Genomic DNA, 25,912 nt, shown 5'->3' with positions numbered 1-25,912 from the left:
AGAGAAAGACATGTATCATATGATCTCACTGATATGAGGAATTCTTAATCTCAGGAAACAAACTGAGGGTTGCTGGAGTGGTGGGGGGTGGGAGGGATGGGGTGGCTGGGTGATAGACCATTGGGGAGGGTATGTGTTATGGTGAGCACTGTGAATTGTGTAAGATTGTTGAATCACAGACCTGTACCTCTGAAAAACAAACTGAGGGTTCTAGAGGGGAGGGGGTGGGAGGATGGGTTAGCCTGGTGATGGGTATTGAGGAGGGCACATTCTGCATGGAGCACTGGGTGTTATGCACAAACAATGAATCATGAAACACTACATTTAAAACTAATGATGTAATGTATGGGGATTAACATAAGAATAAAAAAAAATTAAAAAAAAAGGAAAAGCAAAAAAAAAAAAGAAAAAGAAAAAGAATTATGGTGAAAAAGCTAGAAAAAAATTGTTTAGGAGCAATAGAGGGCCCCCAGCCCAGCCAAATATTAAGACACAAATAATTAAGCAGGGAATTATGAGAATATGAATGGAACAGAATATAAAGTATGGAGACCAAAGTACATATGTAAATTTAATATATAATAAGCTGGCATTTCAAATCACTGAGGAAAATATGCACTTTTTTAAAAAATATGTACTTTTAAATAAAAGGTATTAATACAATGGATAGCTTTTTAGAAAAATATCACATCTATATTGTAAATATACCAGAATAAATAATGGATCAATTATCTAAATATAAAAAGTGAAATCATACATACACTAGAAGAACATGGATGAAACTCTTTTGGACCCTCAGTATGGGGAGAGCCTTTCTAACTTTGACTAAACTCCAGATACAATAAGAGAGGAATTGAACTACATAAAATATTTTAAAATAACCTTTACATGGGGAATAAAACACCATTAGCAAAATTTTTTAAAATTACAAAATACAAGAAATTATTTGCAGCATATATTGCAGATAAAATGTATTCCAAAAATATAAAAAACTCTAAAATATAAGCTACCAGATAAGAATATATGCTTCATAGTAAAAAGTATATATATAAATAATCCTTAGGATGTTCATGATCACTTAATTTATTAAAAATGCAGATGAAAACTCTACTTATTGACCATTTCTCACTTATCAGATTGACACAAATCCAAAGCTTGATAAATACAGCCCGCTAGAGAGGTTGTGAAGAAACATATTCTCATACATAGTTGGTGAGAACATAACATTATGCCACCCTGATGAAGGAGAATTTGGCAATATCTAGCAAAACCAAATATTTTCTTTGACTCAGCAATTCTACTTCTGGGGATTTACTCTGAGGACGTATTCTCCATACTATAAAAAACACATGTGCTGTGAATTGTATAAGACTGTTGAATCACAGACCTGTTCCTCTGAAACAAATAATACATTATATGTTAAAAAAAAAAAAAAGAAGATAGTAGGAAGGGAAAAATGAAGGGGGGGAAATCGGAGGGGGAGACGAACATGAGAGACTATGGACTCTGAGAAACAAACTGAGGGTTTTAGAGGGGAGGGGGTTGGGGGGTGGGTTAGCCTGGTGGTGGGTAGTAAGGAGGGCACGTATTGAATGAAGCACTGGGTGTTACACGCAAACAATGAATCATGGAACACTACATCAAAAACTAATGATGTAATGTATGGTGATTAACATAACATAGTAAAATAAAAAAACACATGTAACATCTATTGGGACATTAATAATAAAAATAATAATAGCAAAATATTGAAAACAAGTTAGATGCCCTGCAATAGTAGGCAATAGATTTTTATAAACTACTATATATTCAAATGATGGAGTACCATGTAGCTATACAAAAAGACTGAAATGTTTGTAAACTGATAAGGAGTGACTTCCAGGATATATTGTTAAATGAAAAAAAAAATCTTGCTACCTGTTGTGTAGAAATGATAAGAATAAAGAAGATACACATGAAGTGGGTTTCTCTGTGAATGCATTTTAGTGTTTATTTTTGTAAAAATAACACAAAAATAAAACAGAAATGAATGCAAATGGTTATCTAAAGACAGTGGGAACAAGGTAAAAGAGAAAAGAAATAGAATAAAACTTTGATTAATACACACACTTGCAATATTATGTATGATTTGATATACTGTATAAAATATATAGTATATATTAAATAATGAATTAGTATAAATATATGGACATATTTATTAAATATATTAATGATATATTAATAAAAATATGTTTTAAGTGTGTATATTTTAATAAATATATACACATTAATCTATGTATAGTACTTAAGTACTATATGTAAAATATTTAATATACTATATATAGTATACTATATATATTATTTAATGTGTGAGCCATATAAATTTTTTGTATAATCAAAAAATTAAGCCAAGAAAATAAAAACATTATAATTGAATACAAATAGAAATAAATTTAACTATATATCAGATTTATAACACAAATGTGTGTGCATGCACACACACACAAATCTAACTTGAATCTAGTATTATGACTATAAACCCTTAGTGGGATATGTTCTAAAGACAAAAGAATTTTTTTTTAACTTGAATGTTGATTAGCAAGTTTGCTGTTGGTATAGTGGTGTTAGTATAGTAATTCTAAAAATATTTTGTGGGCACTGTGGGATACACTAAATAAGTAAATATACTGATATTCTTGGGAGTGGGAAAAGTAAGATTCAAACATGGACTGAGGAAACTGTGAAGAACCCTGCAATGTAGATATCGGAATTAAAAATATGTATTTACATGTACATATACACATATGTACACACATTTTTTTTTCAGGTATATACCCTGGAAGTGTGGAGAAATGATATACACATGCACACCATGAACCCAGATGCTGTTTTCTAAATTCAATTCCCCACTAAAAGGAACTAAGGATCTTTGGAGAAATGGTTGCTTCCGTATCTTGGGCATGGAAAATATAAGGTGAACTTGTAATATCCTGCTGAATCAGAAAGCAAGGAAGTAAAACAAAAGAGGTGGGGAATAGGAGAACATTCTTTCTTAAAGGAGGTCTATTAATAACTAAAATGAATGATATAAATAGAAAATAATCCTTTTGCAAGCACTAATGTAATAACTGATTCAACAAGATCAACATGAATACTAAAAATTTTGAATGATATTTTGGTACAGGATATTCATATAATTTTAAGGTATCACCCACAGTTATCTATCAATTGCAAGAGAAAAGTAAATCTTTACAATGGAAGAATCTCAGATACCACCTTAATCAAATAATTAAAGTTAGCATCACCAATAATGGAAAAATTCAGTATTACATGTCTCCTGATTTAATACACTGAGAAGGACACAAGATCATCTGTGTAGTGTTCTTGACAATAATGTTCAGCTTGATTCCAGTAATATAGAAATAGTCAGTAGGAAATTACACAAAATAGGCCTGGACCTTTAAAAAAAAAAAGTCTCAGAGTAATGAAAAGTAAGAGAGGAACTGTTTCAAATTAAAAGAAATTAATACAACTAAGTGTACTGAATAATCCCTGATTGAATCATGAGCTTTATCAAAATATAGAAAATGGCATTTAAAAGTGAATTATGCGCTTATCAAAAATAACTATGAGAGATATTAAATGGATAATTGGGAAATTTTTAATATGGGCTGTTATCAGATAATATTCTTGCATTGATGTTCTATATTTTGGGTGTGACAACAACATTAAGGTAATGAAGAAGAATGTCCTTGTGAAGAGATATTTGTTGAAGCATTTAGGGCTGAACTATGATATCTGCAACTGATTTTCAAATGTTTCAGCAAATATGTATCTATATATATGAGAGAGAGATTACAATGCAATAAATTGGTCAACAACCAGTGAATCTAGATATCTAGATAAAGAGCATGTAAGTGTTCATAACATTATTTTTTTAGTTTATCCATAAGTTTACTTTTTTTTCAAAATAAAAACTTGGAAAAGTTTTTAAAGCATTTAACATTAATAAACTAAAAAAAGCATTAACTTGGAAGAGTTTAAAAATTATTTTAAGCTGCACAAGACTATCTAAGGCAACATAATATAATGACATGAAGGTTATTTAACAGTCTCTTAGCACCTAAACAAGAACAATGAAAAAGGAAGCATTTACATTTGGTTAGCACGTCACTATCTCTAGATTAAAGAGAGATTCCTATCAGAAGTAGAAATACAATTTTCTCATATATTGTCATCATCCACCAAATACATGTAGCAATTCACAAGAACGCTCAGCCTTCAGTTAACTGTAGAAGCATACTGTAGACTTTGTAGTAAACAGAAGTTAGGCTGAAGTAATAAATTTAATAATAGCAAAATCACTAATTAACTTCCACCTTGGCATCAGGGAGCACTGGCTTTAAGTCCTACTTCTATTACTCACTAGACCCAGAGTCACCATTTAACTTATTCAGACCACACATTTCTTATCTGTAGAATGTGAATATGAACACCAAGTTCATCCCTGGCTCTGAAGAAGTATAGGTTAATTAATAGATACCATATAATAGCACAGTGTCTGACCAAATTAGGGGTTCCATAAATGTTAGTTGAATCTGAATCTGGTATTGTTTAACAAAATCAATGGTGTAACTTGAACTTGGTTCTTTCTATATTAATATAGCCATAGGTGTTGTCTCCAAGAGAGAATACATTGAATTTCATGAGTATGTACTCCCCAGTAGAGATATATCTTCAATTAAAATTTGTATAAAATGACAGTTCTCAAGAAGACACAAGGCCATATGTAAACTAATAAAGAAATTCTCATCTCTAATTGATCCACAAACAGGTTTTTAATTACTGCATTTTTCTAATAGCTATTCAGCTATGACATTGGTACTATTGAAATTAAAACATTACAAACTATTGTTATTCCCAATATATAAATATAACTAAAAGTAATTTTACCTCTTATAAATTTACCTCTGTAGTTCCCCTTTTATACAGAAATATGCCCAAATTATCAGAATAGAATTCTCTACACATGAATGAAGCAGGTGGTAATCTATGTAGCATATTTTGAAAAATGTCACGGCAGAAAGATCCCTAGTCCCTTTCACCTAAAGATAACAAAAAGGTGCTACAGTGGATAATTCTACAGAAAAAAAAAAAAAAGTAGTTGAAAAGCCCCTCCCACCCGCAAAATTATTTTAATTGTTTGCATCTTTTTAAAATATGCTCCAGTGGGAATAGGTGTATAAAAAGAGCTGTGGGCATGAAAAGAAGGCAGATCCTCTAACTCACGATTTTTCCAGAGGCTAAACCATGTTATATAAATAGTAGATTACAAAGCCAAACAGAGCACCTTGAGTGGCTGAGCTGTAGAAAAGACTCCTCTCCCACCTACCTACTCTTATTAAATACACATCAGTCTCTGTGTGTAATCACTGATTGGTGCAGACATGCTATTTTACAATTGAGGAAGAAGAGAAATATTTATCTGGGGCTAAGAGCTACTAACTCAGGGAAGACAAGAATAATGGAGGGGATAGCATCAATTTCCTGCCTGACCCATCCAAGTGTGAGCACCTGATTCTAGAGGTTCCAGAGGGAAAGGTCGGAAGGTGACAGAACTGTCTTATGAGAGATTTACAGTGATTCTTAGAGGGCTTACAAGACAGAAGCTGCTGGAATGTCTTCATGAGAGCCTTTGTCTAACTCTTGGCACAAGTGAAATTCTGAGTTGGGAAAAAGACTTTCTCTCTGGTGTTTCCCTCCACTCAGGGCTGGCAGCTTTGGGGGCAGCTGCACCTGAGGAAGAAAGGAGGGTGACTGTCAGCCCTTTGTGAAGCAGTTCTGTGGGTGGAGACACCAGAATGGAGAACAACAGAAAGAAGATTTAGTCATGTGGGAAAACATGGGATTGTGAGCACATGTGAGGCTTCCGTGCCATTAATCTATACCACATGCTGTCATTGGGTCAGTCTTCCTCAAAGAACCCCTTCATTCTTAGAAAATAAAATAGTTGTTGTTGTTGTTGTTTTATATATTTCTGTACTATAAGATAAAGAAAACATTCTAATCACAACCTTCCAAAATGTGGCCTCAACTAATTCCCATTAATTTTCTATAAGACTCCGCTATAATCAGTGTTCCCCAAATATGTTTGCTACTCTCTTTCCTCCTAGTTCCTTACCTTTGACTAAAGTATATCATTTCCTGAACTTGGTATATAGCCTCCCACATCCTCTCCTGCCCTTCTAAATAGAAACCAGGTCAAGTACCATCAGTTCCATAAACCCTTCACAGCCTTCAACAAATCAAGCAGTGGATCTTCTGCTTCTCCAAAACTATGGCATCAATTGTCCATATTCAGATATTATGCATTGCAAACTGAAAAATAAATGGTTGAGACTTCATAGACTATATACTGTTTGGGAAGATCTTTTCTTCTGTTGCTTATTTTATATTTGGCCTTTGTACTTTATTTTAGTCTGGCTTTCTCATTTAGAAAGTAAGTTTCCTGATGACAGGGTCTGTGCTGCTTTCATCTTGCATCTTCCACAGTGCTGAGCATAGAGAGGGCCTCTATAAATATTTTTGGTGCACAGATTAATTCATTTATCCAGCATGGTATTGAGAAAAAAAAACAAAAGGAATATCTGGTGTGACAACTGCACCACATTTTGAGATGTTACTCTATTCTGTCCAGAAAAATCTCTTCATTTCTAATCTTATGTTTCTAGTCATTGAGGTAAAGTCAAATAAGCAGGCCACAGTCCACTAGCATTTAACAGCAAAAATTTCCCACCCCACAAACAAAATTATCAAAGAGAGAAAATGCTCTCGGTCACTTCTTCATCAGGTTTATCAACAGTGAATATTTGTAATATACGTAAGGTAGAATCTATCTAAACAAAGCATCATCTTCTTTTTACTATCCATTATGAATAATTTTAAAGAGATTTAATAACACAGAATTGCCAGGAAACTTAAGCTCTAAATAAGCTCTTTATACTTATCTTTAAAATGTACTTTTATGTACTAAAATAAAGACTCCTCTCTCCAAGTTCGTTGATTAGTCAACTCAACTGCACTGGCAGAAAGACCAAAATGTTTTGCTTGGTCTTCCACCTCCTTATTCATGAAGAATCAAAATTATAGTTATCACATTAAAATCATCAGCTGCTTAAAACTCCCGTTTATATAATAGTCAAAGATTATTAAGAACTGATGGTTATTAAACGTGAAATTACAGGATCTGTATTTTATTTTAATAGTCTCTCATGTGCATCAAAAAGCATTGCTTTCTCTTCTTGTATGAAACCCTCCGTCTTTTATTGTTAATAATACATTAACGTTATAAATACTTATGTCATAAAATGTGCAATAGGAAAAAAAGTCTCTTTGTTTATCATTAGCATGAGAAACCAGTCCCATGTTCAATTCAACACATTTCAAGACAAAAATAAACCACCGATCTCCAACCTCCAGTGCAGGAGAAACTAAGCAGGAAGAGTTGCCTCCGATGGTTTTTAAAACAATATAGAAAACTGGACGGATGGGGAGGGAAAGCAACGAGTTGATTCACATGACCAGGGTGAAAAGAAAAACAAACATTATAGTTGCAAAAACATATATTCCATAACAAGTTCTTAAGACTCCCAGGTGCAACATCAGCATCGCTGGAGTCTCGATTTTTATTGTAATCTTGTGGCTTTTTATTTGTAACTTATATGAAAAGAATCATATTGATTGGGGCAGATTTAACTCAGTAAAACCTATTCTACTGAGATTGTCTGTGCTAGGTGATTTTATCAAGTTCTCTTTTGGTTTCATTTTCTTCCTCATCCCTATTCCCAGGGGAGGCTGCAGCCCAGCTTGCAGAGCAAATTGCCCTAAATTGAGTTCTTTCTCTGGCATAGACAGGGCTGCCTTTGGCTCCTTGGCTTGAAAACTTTATGCATTCTTTTTTCCTTCTTCCTTAACAATCCCCTTCCCTTTTTCCAATTAAAATGGAGAAGTTTGCACCAGTACCTGCTCCCAATTAAATGAATACTGTATTACCAGCCGTACTCTCGGATCTTCTTTACCCTCCCTTCATTAGCCTTATTCCTCTGAGGCTGCCTGGCTGTCTGCCAGGGACTTATGGCAAGAATTCAAAATCTTGCACACTTTATCCCCTCCAAATCATTCTTGAATATAAGCAGTCTGCTCCTTAGGCCCAGCATGAGAAATCCAAGAACGTGTTCAAAATGGATAGGGGGTGGGGAGGGGAGAAGAGAAAAATGATTTATTTAAAAGGCAAAAAGCCTATGCAAAGAAAGACAAGCTAAGAGAGGTTAAGCTTCCCAGTTAATTGACCTTAGTTTCTTTCTTAAAAGCATGAATAGGAAGAACAACAAATGACAGTTCGAGGGCCTTGCTTTATTTCTGAGTGCCTTCGTGCCTACAGGAAGTACATCATCATCTTCACACCTCAGGCATGCCGGCTCCCCAACATTCAGATTACGCACCGTGACCGAAATAGCCAACCTTGGAAGCTTAGGCAACTGTTTTTTCAATAAAGATCAACATGGAATTTTCCAACAAATGTGAGCGCTGTGGGGCCATTGCATCAGCCATTCTCAACTGACACTCGGAATCAGTAAGTGTGCGTCAAGCTGTCATGAATGATGACCCAGGTGTCAGGCCACAGAAACAAACAGGCATTCTGTTTGCTTCCACTGCTTTCAGAAACTGCAAATTCCATTTACAGAGTCTTTGAACATATTTTAGCAGAATATGTGATCAAATCCAAATTCTCATACATACCATCTGTGTGACCTTGGGCAAGTTATTTAACTTCTCTGAGTCTCGTGGTCTTCATTTCTAAAACAGGGATAATAACTGTATCTAGCACCAAATGCTAGATAAGGTAAGGAGAACATGGAAACTACTTAGCACAATTCCTGGCACATGGTACATAGCTAGTGTGAACTCTTACTATTATTGCTACTAATACTGATACTAAGCAAAAATATACCATATGATCTGACAGAACTTTTGGAGCCTTTCCCAGAATGTGGCAAGGGCTAAGGACAATTGGTAGATGATTTTTAATTTTACAAAATGAAATAAATGTGCTATTGGACTCTCAGAAACTGACCCTCATTTGGCACAGACCCCAACACAGCTATGACATCCACTAAGGTCGTTATAAGAAAAACCTTACATTTAGTGGTAATTATATCCAATTCTTCAAGCACCTTAGAAAATGTGTAGTCATTCTTGACTTTTTCTAAGGACAATACATGATTGAACACTTTAAAACAGACATCACTAAAGTCAATTTGACTCAGTTCTGAGAATTAACATAGAATTTAATTTATCTCTTAGTGAGAAACTCTGAAGGCATGCTATAGGGCCACAGTTTACCACTTTAAAACCAAATTACTAAATCTTAATAATCTAATTACTAACATAATTACTAAATCTTTTAAGTGATTATACTGATGAAAAGACAAAGAAAATTTATACTTATGAAAGGGGATAAATATTATAAACACATTTGCACTGACCATTTTTATCTCCCACAACAGAAACAACTCTTTTCTCTGCACGGCTGCAAGAATATTGCCTGATTTGTAAGAAATATACCATGTTGTCTGAGAAATCCAAGGCAGCAGACTATGCTTTCAATACAGAAAGGGACTTTATAAATAACATTTTTTTGATTCATCAGATCCAAGTCCAATTTCGCAGAGCATTTTGTACAACTATTAGGAATGCAAATATTGGAATCAGAGAGCTGAAGTTATATTCCAGCTTTACCCTTTGCTTGCTGGATGCAACCTCTAGAAAGTTACATTAACTGCTCAGATTCTCAACTCCTCAAATATAAAACAGGGCTAATAACACATGGGATGTCATTGCAAGAATTACATTTCAAATGTTTAACTTGAGCCATAAGAAGCTCTCTACTTTTATCATCATCATCATCACTATGATTACTGTCAAGTTGTTCCTTTTTTTATTAACTTTTTAAAGGTTAGTTCTTAAAATAGGGAAAGAACGTGAAATATGAAGAAAGTGGTTTTGAAATATGTCATCAAATGCTGCTGGAATTGCATTGAACCCAGTAGAATTAACACACACTCACTGGTTCAGATCATGCATATTTGAGGAAAATTAATTGGAATGGTTTTTAGAGATGATGGTGTTAAGGCATGAATTGTGAAATCTACTACATCCAGTAAGTTATCTAAATTGTTACTTAACAAAAAGACATAATCACATGCACTTGCACATAAGATATAAACAAGGTTACAGAGCAACGGCAGAGTCAGGACTTAAGCTCAGGTCTGCCAACTGGAGGTAAAGGTCTCTCAGGTGATATTTATATTCATAATTCAGAGATGTCATGTTACCTGGTTACATGAGGGGATAAAAAACTCAAAAAGAGAGTATGACATTTTCCATTGTTGTACTATCACAGGCATTTTTATATTACAAAATTAATTTTAAAAAAAATTTACTCTAAACCAGAAGTGTCACAGGTATATTCCCTGAAACCAGCCCTCCTGTTATAGATCCTGTCTTGGTGAATGGCACTACCATCCACCCATGCCAGAAATTTGAGAACCATACTGATATTTCCCCCTTCAATAAGTCACTTGTACTAACAATTTTATTTCCATAACACTGACCAAAGCTGAATTTTCCTTCAATGTCTGCTCATACTGCCTTAATTCAGGGCCTCATGTCTAAACTCCCAACTACTCTCCTTGAGCCCAGCTTTCCTACTCACTCCTCATTCCATATTCCACTCTCTACTCCTCTACATTCTCATTAAATGACCTTCCTAAACAATCTCATTGTGCTACTCCCCAACTTGAAACCTTCAATCTCACGTCAGATGCTCCTCAACCAGGACCCTGTATGCCTGTCTCTCCCCACTCTCATCCTCAGTCAATGCCCACTCACTCATTCCCCGTGCCTTCTGCATCAGCAATTTTCGTCTTCATCTTTGCTTACCATTCTTTAGCTTGTGCTGTACTTCCAGTCTGCAATGCCATTATTTTTTCCACTCAGCCTAAATATTTGTTTAGTGTTTGAAAAGAAACTAAATGTAAACTCTATATAGACCTATTAGATGAAGGTTGTGTCAGTTACTGAGACAAGTGTGTTAAAATCTCTTTGGATTGTGGGTTTATTGATCTCCCATATAGTTCTATCCATTTATGCTATATATATGTATATAATATATATATATTAAAGATTTTATTTATTTGAGAGAGAGAGAGCGAGCGAGGAAGAACAGAGGAGGAGCAGAGAGGAAGCAGAGGGGTAGGAAGAGAGACAAGCAGACTCCATGCTGAGGGCAGAGCCCAACACAGGGCTCAATCCCAGAACCCCGAGACCATGACCTGAGCCAAAACCAAAAATTGGACACTTGACCAACCGAGCCACCCAGGCATCCCTATGCTTTATATATTTTTAATAATATTATTAGGTATATGTAATTTTTAAATATACAAACATATATATGTTCCACTTAACTTTATATTAGTTTAAAATCTATTTGTATAATAATGGCACAGTTACAGCTTTCTTCTGATTACCATTGATTTGGGATAATTTTTCCATCCTTTTACTTTCATCTTTATTGTGTCTTTATGTTTTAAGTATGAATCTTTAGATAGCATACAACTGGGATTTTAAAAATCCAGTCTGACCATTTCTATCTTTTAGTTGCAGAGTTCACTCTGTTTTCATTAATTGGGATTACTGACCTATTTGAATTTATTTCACTTAATTCATGCACCTGAGACTGACCTATTTGATCTTCCTTCTCTTTCTTTTTTCTCTGTCTCCTTAATTCCTTCCAGAAGCATTTCCTGAGCAACTACAAAATTGAAAGCATTATTCCAGGCATTGTAGATCAGACCTGAAGAGGAGAGACAAAACCCTTGCGCTCAAGGAGATTACATTCTAGTGGGAGAGGACAAACAATGGATAAGTAAACAATTGAATAGTACTTTAAATAGATGTTAATGGCGATATAAAATAAAATATATTTTATTCTTACTGTCTTTATTCTTTTCCAAAAATCAATTTTTCTTCCCAGGCTACAAAAGTAGCTTTGTAATGGTTCTCTCCTCCTATTTCTCCTCTTCTGATACATCTGCTTCACTGGTGGTCTTATAATTCAAATATTATGAGCTTCAGACCCTCAGCATCTCCCTGTTGACTATTTCACTGAACAAAAATACCTTAGCCTGACATTCAAAGTCCTCTACAAAATGGCTCAGCCTGTTTTCTAGCTTTTTCTTCCATATATCCTTATATATCCTCTATTCTACTCTCCAGCTAAATGAATTAGTTAATTTCTATTACCAAACATATCTAGTTATTTTTTTTTCCTGACTCTCACTCTACTTTCTCATCTCCTCCATTGGATTCTCTCTCCTTTCCACTATTCATCAAAGCATAATTTGAAATGTTACTTTCCCAAAACACCCTTCATGATTCTATATATTTGTGTGCTCTCCCTCTTCTGAATTCTATAGCACTATTTTTTACCTTTTTAAAGGGTACCATCCTATTTTTTCTCACTTACTATAAGGTAAACTTCTTAATGGTAGGATTTTTTCTTACTCATTTTGATTTTTTTTTATTTTGATTTTTAAACAGTGCTAAGTACACTGTCCTGAATGTAACACATGAGCAGTAAATAACTCTTTTTCTTTCAAATTTTTATTTAAATTCCAGTTAGTTAACATACAGTGCACTATTAATATCAGGGGTAGAATTTAGTGATTCATCATTTACATAGAATGCCCAGTGCTCATCATAACAAGTGCCCTCCTTAATACCCGTCACCATCCAACCCACCCCCCCACGAGCAATTGCACTAATTTTAGGTATTTACCCAAAGAATACAAAAACACTGATGTGAAGGGACACATGCACCCTGATGTTTATAGCAGCATTATCAACAATAGCCAAATTATGGAAAGAACCCAAATGTCCATCAACTGATGAATGTATAAAGAATATTCCACATAATGGAATATTATTACTCAGCCATAAAAGAGTAGTAAATAACTCTTGAATTAAATTAACAATTGTGTGTAAGCTTGGCTACTACCTTATACTATCTTTATCCTAACAGGCAAAAAATGTCAATAAATGGCCAACATATAAAAAACTGTTGCCTCATTCTGGAGAAAATTGTTTTGATAAGTAAACACCTCAAATGATTAAACAGCTTCAGTTAAATTGTAAAAACTAACTAGGCAATAGAAATATATTGAAATATATCCATATTTACTTAGTTCAAGTGATGAGTAAAAGTACATCTTGCTTGCTGGGAGTGGAGGATGTAAGAAGGGAGAAGGGGAAAAGCTGAAGAGTAATTACTTTAGATATGACATATTAAGAGTTCCTTGAAAATGTGGACACATTATTAACAGACTCATTCAACATTTTTCAGTAAACATGCATGGAGTACCTACTACATGCAAAGCAAGCACTGGGCTAAGCCCAGGGAGTACAAAGATGAGTAAGATTTAATATTTGCCTTCAAGTAGCTGGAGCTTAGTGAGAAAAAAGATAAATAAACAGATAGAGGAAAATGAAGTAAGTATTACAACAGAAAGATCTACAAAGTAAAACTGGAGGGAGAACTCAGGCAGGAGGCTCTGTAAAGGTTTCAGGTGAATTAGCTCTTCTACTAAGAAAACAGCAGGAAACCCGGAAAAAGCAGGCCTTTATACTTTCAAAGTATTTATGTCCTTTTTAACTTGCAGATATTATAGTGATAAATTGATATTTTAAATAGTATTAATGTCACGCTATGGAGCTATCACTATCTTTTGCATGAACTGCTTTAAGATATCTTATAAACTTTTGATTAAGCATCACAGTAGATGCATGCATTTATTTATTCATCATCCTTATAAAACCACACTAAACTAAATGTGAAAGAATTTTAAAACTTACTAAGCCCATTAAGATAAAAAAAAATAGGAGAGGAAAAGATATCAAATAAGTAATATCAAAAACATTTCTGAAATGTAGGAAGACGGATGAATAGTGAAAACTCAATAATTGGCTCAAAATTCACAAATCTACGTCTGAAATGATCACTGAATCCCTACAAATGAAAAAAGATAAAACCTAATCTTCCCCTCAGCAGGCATAATCATTTTATATACCCAAAATAACCCATCCCAAAGCAAAAAAATAACCATTTGCACAATATTCACATGGTACAGATATATACAACAATTCCAAATCTATTTCCAGAAGCATCGAAAGTTCTAAATTGTTGATGCAACCACTAGCTTAACTAGCAAACATTTCAAAGTTCTGGGTTTCTCTTGAGAGGATACTACCCTGCCTCAAGAGCAGAGAGAAGGAATTCCTAATATGTTACCTTCTTAAAAACTGGATGCAAGAGATGCTAATATGCAATGGGAAAGTTTCCTATATATATTCATATATTTTATGGTCTATCATTTGTTAATATTTAAACTAATTGATAACATACTGAATTTTGTTTTTTTCTCACTGACGTAAACCTCTTGGATTTAACTCAGAGTCATGTCCATCAAAGCCTTTCTGGGGCCAAAAAATGAGCCTGTACACGTAAGACAATTCCAAGAAAGATATTTTCTAATCTTAACCAAACATTCCCCTTCCCTCCTCAGCTTGAAACTACAGGGTAAGTTAATTCCAATACAAGAACCATTACAAAATCATTTTAGAAGACCCCTGACAACAGTAAAATTGGTCTCATTATCTCAGTGTACTCACACATTTTGTGCACAGGCTCAGGACATAAGGAGTCAAAACCACCTCTGATGCTTCCTGACAGATTGAAGATGAACCAGATTCCACAGGGGTGCACACGACAAGGACATCTAGAAGTCAAACAACAAAAAATTAACATCTCCAGTTTCTGTCTGTGCAGATACAGGAGCAATTCTGAGATTTTTAAACTCTGAGTGTACCATCAAGAGAATCAAGTCCATTTTTTTGTTATGCTCTGTTATATTTCAAGATTTCATCAAAAATAGCATCATACTCTGACACCAGATCTTCTATGTCAAAAACTTACTCCTCAGTTTTCATTTCAAGAGGGATAGAATTTCACATAGGATGTTGGCTTTTCATGAAGATTTATAATGTTATAAATCTTGAATGTTATAATTAAACTTTAACTCATTCACAGAAAGAACATCTTAAAATGTCTAGTAGTAGGGTTAAGAAGCAAGCTTTGAGGAGCTGGTACCAGTTGGAGTCAAGTTTCTTACAAATAAAAATGGGATAATACTAGCACCTACTTCATGATGAAGATGTAGATTAAACTTAAGCATAGTATCTGACATATGATGTTTAAAAAAAATGAGACTTATTATTTTAATTATTAGTCCCCAATCACACAGAAAACAAGCTACAGTTTTATGAGGGCTTGGGGTTTTTCTGTTTTGTTTTATTTTACTTTTTAAAATTTGTCTTGTGTTGTTTTATTTTGTATTGCTTTTCTCTTTGGTTTTATCCTTTTCTTGTTCTTTTTGTTTGTTTTGTCTTCATTTTTTTCTTCTCCTTTTTCTTTTTCCTTTTTTAAATTTTTCTCTTAATTTATTATTTTATTTTATTATTATTTTTTCATTATTTTTTCTGTGAAAACCATGGTTTAAAAGAGTAACTAGCATATATGCCACAGCTCCAGCCAGCCCGCAAAGGTCAGCAAGTACGCAGTCTGCATAGGGGACATTATACACAAGACCCCTCCTCCAATTTCAGAAGTAGCCATTTTGCCTAATCCATAGAAACAAACACAGAAAGTCAAGCAAAATGGAGGAACAAAGGAATATGCTCCAAATGAAAGAACAAGAGAAAAACTCAGAAAAAGAACTAAATGAAACAAAGATAAGCAATATGCCTGATAAAGTTCTTAAAGTAATGATTGTAAAGATACTCACTGAAGAAAAGAATGGAAGAACTCATTGAGACCTTCAATAAGGAGATAGAAAATACTAAAACCAATCAAAGTTGAAGAATACAATAACTGAAATAAAAAACACACTAGAGAGAATCAACTAGAGAGAATCACACTAGAGAGAATCAACACTAGAATAGAGGATGCAGAACATATCAATGTTCTGGAAGACTGGGTAATGGAAAGTACACAAGCTGAACAGCAAAGAGAAAAGAATTTTTAAAAATGAGAATTGATTAAGACATCTTTTGAACATTAGGTGAACAAACATTCGCATTAAAGGGGTCCCAGAAGAAGAAGAGAGATAGAGAATGTAGAAAACTTATGTGAGGAAATAATAACTGAAAACTTCCTAACCTAGGGAGGGAAGGGAGTAGCATGATATATTCAATGTGATGAAAGAAAAAAACCTACAACCAAGAGTACTCTACCAAGTAAGGTTATCATTCAGATTTGAAGGAGATATAAAGTTTCCAAGACAAACAAAAGATAAAGGAGTTTATCACCACTAAACCAGAATTACAAGAAATGTTAAAGGAACTTCAAGTGGAAAAGAAATGGTTATAATTAGACATAAGAAAAATATGAATAAAAAGATGTAAACTATGAGAACATATACATAAAATGTGGAGAAGTGGGTATAAAAAGAAGAGAAGGAGGAAAAGAAAAACTTTATTTGTTTTTTTCTTGTTTGTTTTTAGAATGTGTTTGAACTTAAAGGGCTGTCAAATTAATATGAACTGCTATTTATTTATGATGTTATATATGAATCTTGTGGTAACCACAAACCCAAAATCTATATGGATACACAAAAAATAAAGAGAAAGAAATCCAAACAAAACACTATAGACACTCATTAATCACAAATAAAGAGAGCAAAAGAAGAAACAGAGAGGATCTACAAAAACAACCAGAAAACAAATTTTTAAAATGGCAATAAGTACATACCTATCCATAATAACATTAAATGTAAGTGGCCTAAATGCTCCAATCAAAAGACACAGAGTAGAAGAATGGAGGAAAAAAAAAAAACTAAGACCCATCTACATGCTGACTAAGTTCAAACTTGAAAAACCCACAGCAAATCATCCTCAATGGTAAAAAACTAAGAGATTCCCCTCTAAGGACCAAGAACAAGACAAGGATGTCCATTCTTACCACTTTTGTTCAACATAGTACTAGAAGTCCTAACCACAGTGATCAGACAAGAAAAAAAAATAAGAGGCACCATATTGGTAAAGAAGTTAAACTCCCACTATTTGCAGATGATGTGATACTACACACAGAAAAGCCTAGAGTCCACCAAAAAACTACTAGAAGTAATAAACAAATTCAGTAAAGTGGCAGGATACAAAATTAATACCCAGTAGTCTTTATATATAATAACAACAAAGTTGCAGAAAGAGACATGTAGGAAGTAATCCACTTACAATTGCACCTAAAATAATAAAATACCTAGGAATAAACTTAACCAAGGAGGTGAAAGACCTGTACTCTGAAAACTCTAAAACATTAGTGAAAGAAATTGAAGATGACACAAACAAGTGGAAAGATATTCCATGTTCATTGTTTGGAACAATTAATATTGTCAAATGTCTGTATTACCCAAAGCAATCTACAGATTCAGTGCAATCCCTATCAAAAAACCAATGGCATTTTTAATAAAACTAGAACAATACTAAAATTGTATGGTACAACAAAAGACCCCAAATAGCCAAAACAATCTTGAGAAAGAATAAAGCTGAGGGTATAACAATCTGATATCAAGATATATTACAAAGCTATAGTAACCAAAACAGTATGGTACTGACACAAAAATTTAATGCATAGGTCAATGTGATAAGGAAAATACGGTATGTATTGGTGTACACACACACACACACACACACACACACACACACACACACAGAGAGGAATATTATATAGCCAGAAAAAAGGATGAGATTGTGACATTTGAGACAACATGGATGGATCTAGAAAGTGTTATGCTATGCTATAGATCAGACTGAGAAAGACAAAACCATATAATTACACTCATAAATGGAATCTAAAAAAAAAAAGAATAAACAAAAAGCAAAATCATAACTATAAAAAGAGAGAGCAAATTGATGCTTGTCAGAAGGGAGGGGGATTGGGCATTGGGCAAAATGTGTGAAGGGTAATGGGAAATACAGGTCTCCAGTTATGGAATAACTAAGTCACAGGAATAAAAAGCAGAGTATAAGGAATACAGTCAATATTGTAATAGCGATTTAATGGGTTATATGTTAGCTATACTTGTTGTGAACATAGCATAATGCATAAACTTGTCAAATCACTATGTTGTACACCTGAAACTAATGTAACATTGTATGTCAACTATATTCAAATAAAAACATTTTTTGAAGGAATGTAATAACAGAAAAAAATGATCATCTTAATTGATGCAGGAAAATGGTTTTATGAAATCTAATACTCTTTCATGATAAATACATTCAACAAACTGAGAAGAAAATTTCATGTTAAATAAACATTTTAAAGGGCATTTATGAACAACTCATGGCCAAAATTATATTCAATAATGAAAGACCAAAAATTTTCCCCTTAAGGTCGACAAGATGATGATGCCCGCTTTCACCATTTGTATTCAATACTGCACTGGATGCTCTAGCCATAGTAATTAGGCATGAAAAAAAATCTGTCCAAATTAGAAAAAAAGGAACAAAATTACTTTTATTCACGGACAAAACTTGGCTGCAGGTTGTAAAACTCCTCTGTGCCCATGCCTGAAACCAGCCTTTAGCAAGACTAAATGTCATGCAAGTCACATTTAAACTTTCAGTAACCCTGCTTTGAATGAGAGGGAAAGGATAATAAAATATATCTTTGATTGCTCTCTACTGCTTATGATGCTGAAACTTCCATCTCATTGTACATTTAAAAATAAAAGTAAGGCTAGGCCTAATACAAGGTCAACTCTAACTTTTTCAAGAATGCAAAATAAGAGCTAACTTCCTCACTTCCCAGAAGCCATGATTCTTTCTATTTTAATAGCTTCATTCAAGGTATAGAAACCAGCGGTCAGTTGTCAATCTTCCCATAAGACATCAAGCACCCTTGATACTTGGATGCCTGCTGGAAGAGTCCCTAGAGCTCCATTTTGGTGACTGTTTTTATCTACCCAAATAGTTTATTACAAGAGAGAAACCCATTTATGCATCTCCCTCTATGGTGGCAGGGAGAGGAGGAAAATTTATATGAGTGTGAGAGAGAGTGTGTGTGTGTGTGTGTGTGTGTAAGTCATGTATAACTTGTATAGGTGCTGAGTACTATATATGTATATATTACCCAGGCAATTTATAATTTTCTCAGCAACCTTGAATGAAGGTATTATTGTGTTTGCCTTATAAAATAGAAACTGGGGATTCAAAATAACTTGCTAAATGCACAGAACACACAGAGGACTGTACTAATATTTGGATCCATACCATGTGACTATAAATCCTGTATTGTTTCCATTCTACCACACTCTACCAATGTGGCCACTACTTTAAAAAAAAAGAAAAGAAAAAAGAAAGAAAGAAAAAGCAGTTATATCGAGTTTAAGATTAAGGAACAGTTAACAGCTTTTTAAAACCTGGATCTATGAAATAAATTAATTTTGCATCATTTCTTAAGAAATCCCTTTAATCTGCTAATCAAAACATATGTAATATGAACCCAGTTTCCACTATGTTTGAAACACATTTTATTCATGTTAAACAGGAGGCATGTTTTATCCCCTGCTCCTTTCCTTGATATAAGAGATGATCACATATAGGTACTGTATAGATACTGTTCTCAACACAGCTACAAAAGGCAATTAAACTGAGCTTAGTAATTTTACAGTTTTGTTTCCAGCCTCAAATGGAATAAGGCTACATGTGAACCCCCTTTTTATGGGATCTTACTGAGATCAGAAAGGAATTATTCATTGATTAAGGCACAATAAATCTCCCACACACTAAGACTAATTTATTGAGCTATAAACTATGGTGCAATCACTGTTGTGCTATTGTTCATTCACACACAAGAAGAAAATTATAGATACCACTTAGAAAAAAATACTGACACCAAGGAATATTTTGTGTTTATATTAGATTAAGAGCTACTGAACATTCACCCATACAATACCAACACTAAACACAAACACACATACACACACACACTTTATCAGTAATGTTCTCATTTTATTCAATGATGATTTTGTTTAAGAAAACTAATAAAAATTCTTAAAAAAAAAAAACAGTCTGAAAATACAGGGCATCCGATGTTAAGAACAAATCTATGCTTTACACTTAGAGTAAAGTCAAATCATAAAAGAAACACATTGTATGTGTCACTCTGCAGCAAGTGAGTACAAGGCTAAAATGGGTAACATGCATTTAAAATTTCTTACTATAGGTATAGTATGTGCGACTGTAGAATCATCATTACTGAGTAACTACCCAAACTATTATGGGTGCATTGTATACTACAACTCTGAAAAATAATAAGACAAAAATTATGCTCTTTTGATAGACCTTGGAGCTAAAAGGGAAAACAAACTCACAGAATTGAAATAGATGAATGTAATTGCATATGCAGACATATTTGACACCTCACATAAACATAAATTCTTTCCTTTAGATTTCATCATGTATTTACTGAACCCACAGCCAGGTATGGGGGAGAAACAGAGGTGAATGGGAGAGATGTCTGACTCCATGTCTAATGGGTCTTAATGCATAAATCTTTAAAGGGCATATATGTACACCAAAAAGGCAGAGATGAACAAGCCTAAAGAGTGATGAGGGAGGTGCTGAGGATTTAGTAGTGACCCACTAGCCCCCAGTATACAGTGATACCTACTAAACTAATAATAATAACTCCTATATTTTCATACCTCAGCTTCACTGAGATACAAAAGTCATACATTTCATCTCTAGTCATAATTCTGGATCTTTCATCTCAGAGACCCACTCACTATACTGCTGCCATCCAAATAACCCAGTGTGGAAAGGGCAATTAGTGCCTAACTTTGTCTGATCAGCCACTTCTGACCTTCCTGATAACATCCTTGCACACCCAAAAGCAGGATTTCTACTCCTGTTTAGTACCTAGATTTTTCTTATTGCTCAGGGACTCTGTGAATAACACAAAGGGAGTCTACATTTCCCAGCCTTCCCTGCAGTTAGAGGGGGCATGTAACTGAGTTATGGCCAGTGGAATGTGAAAGGAAGTGATGGATGTAGGCCACCTTAATCTCTACTAGAGCAGGCTGCACAAGGCACCACACTCTCTTTTTCTATCTACTGCCTGTGGGACAGCAAGGTGAGCTTGTACCTACATGTTGAAGATGGTAGCATTATTATAGCAGGGGAAGTTCCTGAATCCTTGAATAACTATATGATACAAAACTTTCTGTACTTCTTTCATCACGGACTAAGAACAAAGAATTTCCCCTTCAGTTCTTGGTCACTTCAAAATAGTCTAGCAACCAAATTCTTGAAAGCAACCAAATTCTTGAAAGAACCAATACAGGTATCCCCACTTTTTGAAAGTTCACATTATACCACTTTGCTTTTCTGAAATACCTACATCTAAGTACCTGTTTTTGCTAATCAAAAGGAATTCAAAGGGGATTTTCACTTTTATGAAAAAAAGTGAAAATCAAAAATAGTGTGAAGTGTTTGTGTTGCAGCAAGCAGTTATAGAGGTAGTGTGCACCCTCAGCGGCAAGAGTGGCCCCCTACCAAGCTCCTTCCCTAGAAACTAAACTCAGCATCTTAGCATCAAGCTACTATAGCTTGAACTATGTCTGTGAGCATCTGTTCTTTGTCTCAATTTATTTTGTGTATTCATTAGCAAGATGTGTCCTAAGGTTATCAGAAAAGGCTGACAGGTTATTTTTTGGGTCTCGGAGTGCTCAAAAAATTTTCATATAAATTAATGGCAATTATTTCTTTACACCATTTTGCCTTATAAAAGTTTTCATAGGAATACTACTTTCACATAGTAAGGAAACCTATATCATGTTATGCTTGTCTGTAAGGAACTAAGAAAAGAACTGAGGGTAGAAAGAAGACATAATGGATTGGTCAAAGAAAAGTAAGTTGAAAGCTAGCACTCTTTCTCTGAAGCAGAATTGTTCTTTTCTAAACCCATATTATTGCTTATGTAATTCTACACCACCCCCAACCCCATGACATCACTATCAACCCCACCCCCACCCCGTCCTAGTTCCTGGACTGTCCTACACTGTTTTTGCAATTTATGTCTTTCCAGACCCAACTCTTAAATTGTCTGCATAGGAAATCTTATCCAGGTAACACCCTTATCCTTTGATCACTTCTTCTCTGCATCCCCTGGCATCTACACATACTCCATTAGAGTGAGACCACTATTTGTCACATATTGGATTTCCCTGTGAGTGCCTCAAAAGCAGGAATTACTATTTTTGGCATCCCTATACCTAGTCCAGAACTGTGCCGACAGTATATACTTATAAATATTTGTTAAATCCATTCTTAATAACTGATTTATTACTATTTGATAAAGTTTTTGTTTCAAACTTTTATTTTTGTCTTTCCAATAAGATTTCAAGCTGCTTGAAATCAGAGCTACATTATGTACTTTTTTCCCCTCATAAGCCTACTTTTGTGTCATGTATTAAGTAGATAACTAAATAAACTATTAAACCATCATGCGGATTTCACTTTATATGTTTTTCCAAATGCTCAGAGAATAGTTAGAAAATTAAAGCTATTTAGGAAAAAAAAGAAAAATGTGTATATTCTGTAGTTATTTTTGACTTTCCCTCTAATTCTGAGATATTTTCCCAGGGCATTGGTAGAAAAAAAATGTCAGAAATTTTCAGGAATAGGTACTGAGAAAGTACTCCTGAAAATGTCCTATTATTTCACATAGAAAATTAAAATAAACAATAGGCATTCTTTCCATTTCTAATAGGTTTGTAGTTAACCTCCTACCAGAAAGTTATCACCCTATAAAAAGTATATTTCCCATTACTTCTAATACTAGTCATTTTTCCTTATATTATCCTATATTTGCTTACCATATAAGCATTACCATTCATTGGTAAGATTATCCCTATTATGAGAAAAAATGTACCTGAAGCTACTTTAGTGTATGCTTCTTAAGATCATCTATTTCATTCATTAATTCTTTACTGCCTTATCTGCCTTCTGATTTTAATTTGGATTCCTATATAGATATGTCCATAGGAAAAGGCTATTCATGGATAGATTGGTATTCCGGTACATATAATGGCATCTTGTTCATTTACCCTAATAAATTTACATTCTAGGAAATTCATTAATAACTATGAAATTTGTTAAATGTGTACTTTTGCACAAAGACTGAGCCACTGGCTGCATGATGACAATGTTGATCATGGTCAACTGGACAAGGTAATACAGCCCAATGGAGAGCATCATGTTGGCCATCCAAAGTTCCTCTTGGGATATCCACCCTATTGTATACTTTATATCTCTTAAGCACCTGATAATCTACTCATTTCAGGTCTTATCTTCTGAAGAATTAGTTTCACTAGATAGCATTTAAGATTCCCCTTGATCTTCAGAATCCATGGCTCTAAGCTAGAGGTACCTCCAACAGAGACTATATTTTATTCCTGTTTGTATCTCTATTATGGACTAAATATGTGTATTCCCCTAAAATTCATATGTTGAGAACCTAACCCCAAATGTTATGGTGTGAGGAGATAGGACGTTTGGGAAATGATTAGGTCATGAGGGTAGAACCCTCATGTATGGGATCAGTGCCATTATAAAAGGAACCCCAGAGAGCTCTCTTCCCCCTTCCATCATGTAAAGACACAACAAGAAGATAGCCACCTATAAACCTGAAAGTGGACCCTTATATGACACCAAATCTGCCAGCACCTTGATCTTGGACCTCCCAGACTCTAAAACTGTGAGAAATAAATTTCTGTTGTATATAAGCCACCCAGTATATGGTATTTTTGTGATAGCTACCCAAATAGACTAAGACAATCCCTACTGTCCAACATAGTTCTAGACAAAGTAGGTAACCAATATGAACATGTTGGATTGCTTATTGATTTACTATTTTAAATTTATTGTTTCCCCTTTATCTTAATTAGTTACGGAGGGTTATGGAGATTAGAGGTGGTGGGAAAGGAGAAATGTGCTCAACAGAAGAACTATGATGTGTGAGGCATTGAGGTGAGTACTACACCTTAACAACCATGAAAGTGGGTGTTATTTTATTTCCATTTTAAAGGTGAAGAATTTATAGTTCAGAGCAATTATTTGCTCAGTAGAACAATGGTAGTAATACAAACATAATTGGTAGCGTTTGAATTCCAGAGATTTTCTGTTTACCCTTCTACCAGTCTCTGCACATTTTAACACCAGTACATTACAGAATTCCTATACAAAATAAACACAGTAAATATTAACAAGATTAATGTCTCTACTGTTGTTCTCTGAGCTAACAGGAACTATAACAAGTGGTGACTATGTGGGACTTTATGATTTCTCTTATTTCTTCCCACTCACCCTTTATATTTCCCCTAAAACTTTGAGGCAGCTGTTTAGGAGCTACCTACCTCAGAAGTTTTTTTTTTTTTTTAAGATTTTATTTATTTATTTATTTGAGAGAAAGAGAGAGAGAGACAGAGAAACAGCATGAGAGAGGAGAGGGTCAGAGGGAGAAGCAGGCTCCCCGCTGAGCCGGGAGCCCGATGTGGGACTCGATCCCAGGACTCCGGGATCATGACCTGAGCCGAAGGCAGTTGCTTAACCAACTGAGCCACCCAGGTGCCCAGTTTTTTGTTTTTTTTTTTTAAACTGTATCTATCTTACCTACTTAAAAGAGGCAAACTGTATCCCTTTGTTTACTCTGGATTAGGAAAAGATAAATTTGGAAAAAAAAAAAAAAAGACTTAGAAAGATGGCGAAGGAGTACAAGACCCTATTTCAACTGGTTCCCAGAATTGAGCTGGATATCTACCAGACCACTCTGAGCACCCACAAAACCAGCCTGAGATGTAAGAAGATCTGGATCTCTACAAACAGAATATCGCAGGTGGTTGGTTTTGAGGTACGAAGCAGGGAGCCATGATTCCGCGGGCAGATATCGGAGGATAAACGGCAGCGGGATGGTGCCTGGCCGTGGGGATCCTACACCACCAGTGAGCGACAGCCTCACGCGCTGCAGACAGGGCCCAGACTTGCAGACCGGTAGCAGCGGGGAAAGGACTTCAGGGCAGCCCCTAGGGCGGAAACCCAGATTGGTGGGGTCACGCGGGTGAACTGGGAGCGGCTGGTGGTTTTAGAACCACAAAGGGCAGAGACATGCCCTGACCTGGAGGCAGGACTGGGGGGTGCTGCAGAGGGGCACACAACCCAGGCCGCTGCAGTTTATAGCAGCACAGACAGAAATGGAGACAGTGTGACCCGAGCTCACTGAAGAACAGACTGCGATCTCTCTGCTCTGAGGCAGAGAGTTGGAAACAGTCTCTTCTGCTCTGACTCACGGAAGAGACATGGAAACCCGCCAGGGAAAGCCGCCAGAGAACAAAAGCCCCAAAAACTGATTCCCGCTGAGCCCATCCCCCACCACGGGGGGCAGGGCAACTCCGCCCAAACAGGGTTGCCTGAGTAACAGCGCGGCAGGCCCCTCCCCCAGAAGACAGGCTGGAAAAACAAGAGGCCAGCAACCCTAAGGTCCCAAGAAAACAGGTGCATCTTGCTTGGGTTCTGGTCAATAATTTGGACTCTATACATTCCCTCAAACACCCATCAACAGAATGACTAGGAGGAGGAGCCCCCAAAATAGGAAAGACTCAGAGATTATGACTTATGCTACAGATTTACAAATGGATGCAGATATAACCAAGATGTCAGAGATGGAATTCAGGCTAGCAATTGTGAAGACTATGGCGAGAAT

General features: G+C 35.1%; 1 protein-coding gene across 1 annotated transcript in view; it reads right to left on the bottom strand.

Moving 5' to 3' along the window:
* LOC145723062 (uncharacterized) overlaps positions 1–25,912 on the bottom strand; it is a 374,058-nt gene that overhangs the window by 70,223 nt on the left and 277,923 nt on the right. Inside the window, exon 5 of the mRNA XM_081828692.1 lies at positions 14,767–14,873. Coding sequence (XP_081684818.1) covers positions 14,767–14,873 — 107 coding nt within the window. The remainder of the gene's footprint in view (positions 1–14,766; positions 14,874–25,912) is intronic.

This window comes from Leptonychotes weddellii, chromosome 8, assembly GCF_054177405.1.
Source record: "Leptonychotes weddellii isolate Sample4059 chromosome 8, ASM5417740v2, whole genome shotgun sequence".
NCBI classification, from domain to species: domain Eukaryota; kingdom Metazoa; phylum Chordata; class Mammalia; order Carnivora; family Phocidae; genus Leptonychotes; species Leptonychotes weddellii.
Note: the sequence above shows the minus strand (reverse complement) of the source record. Positions and strands in the feature narration are given on the sequence as shown.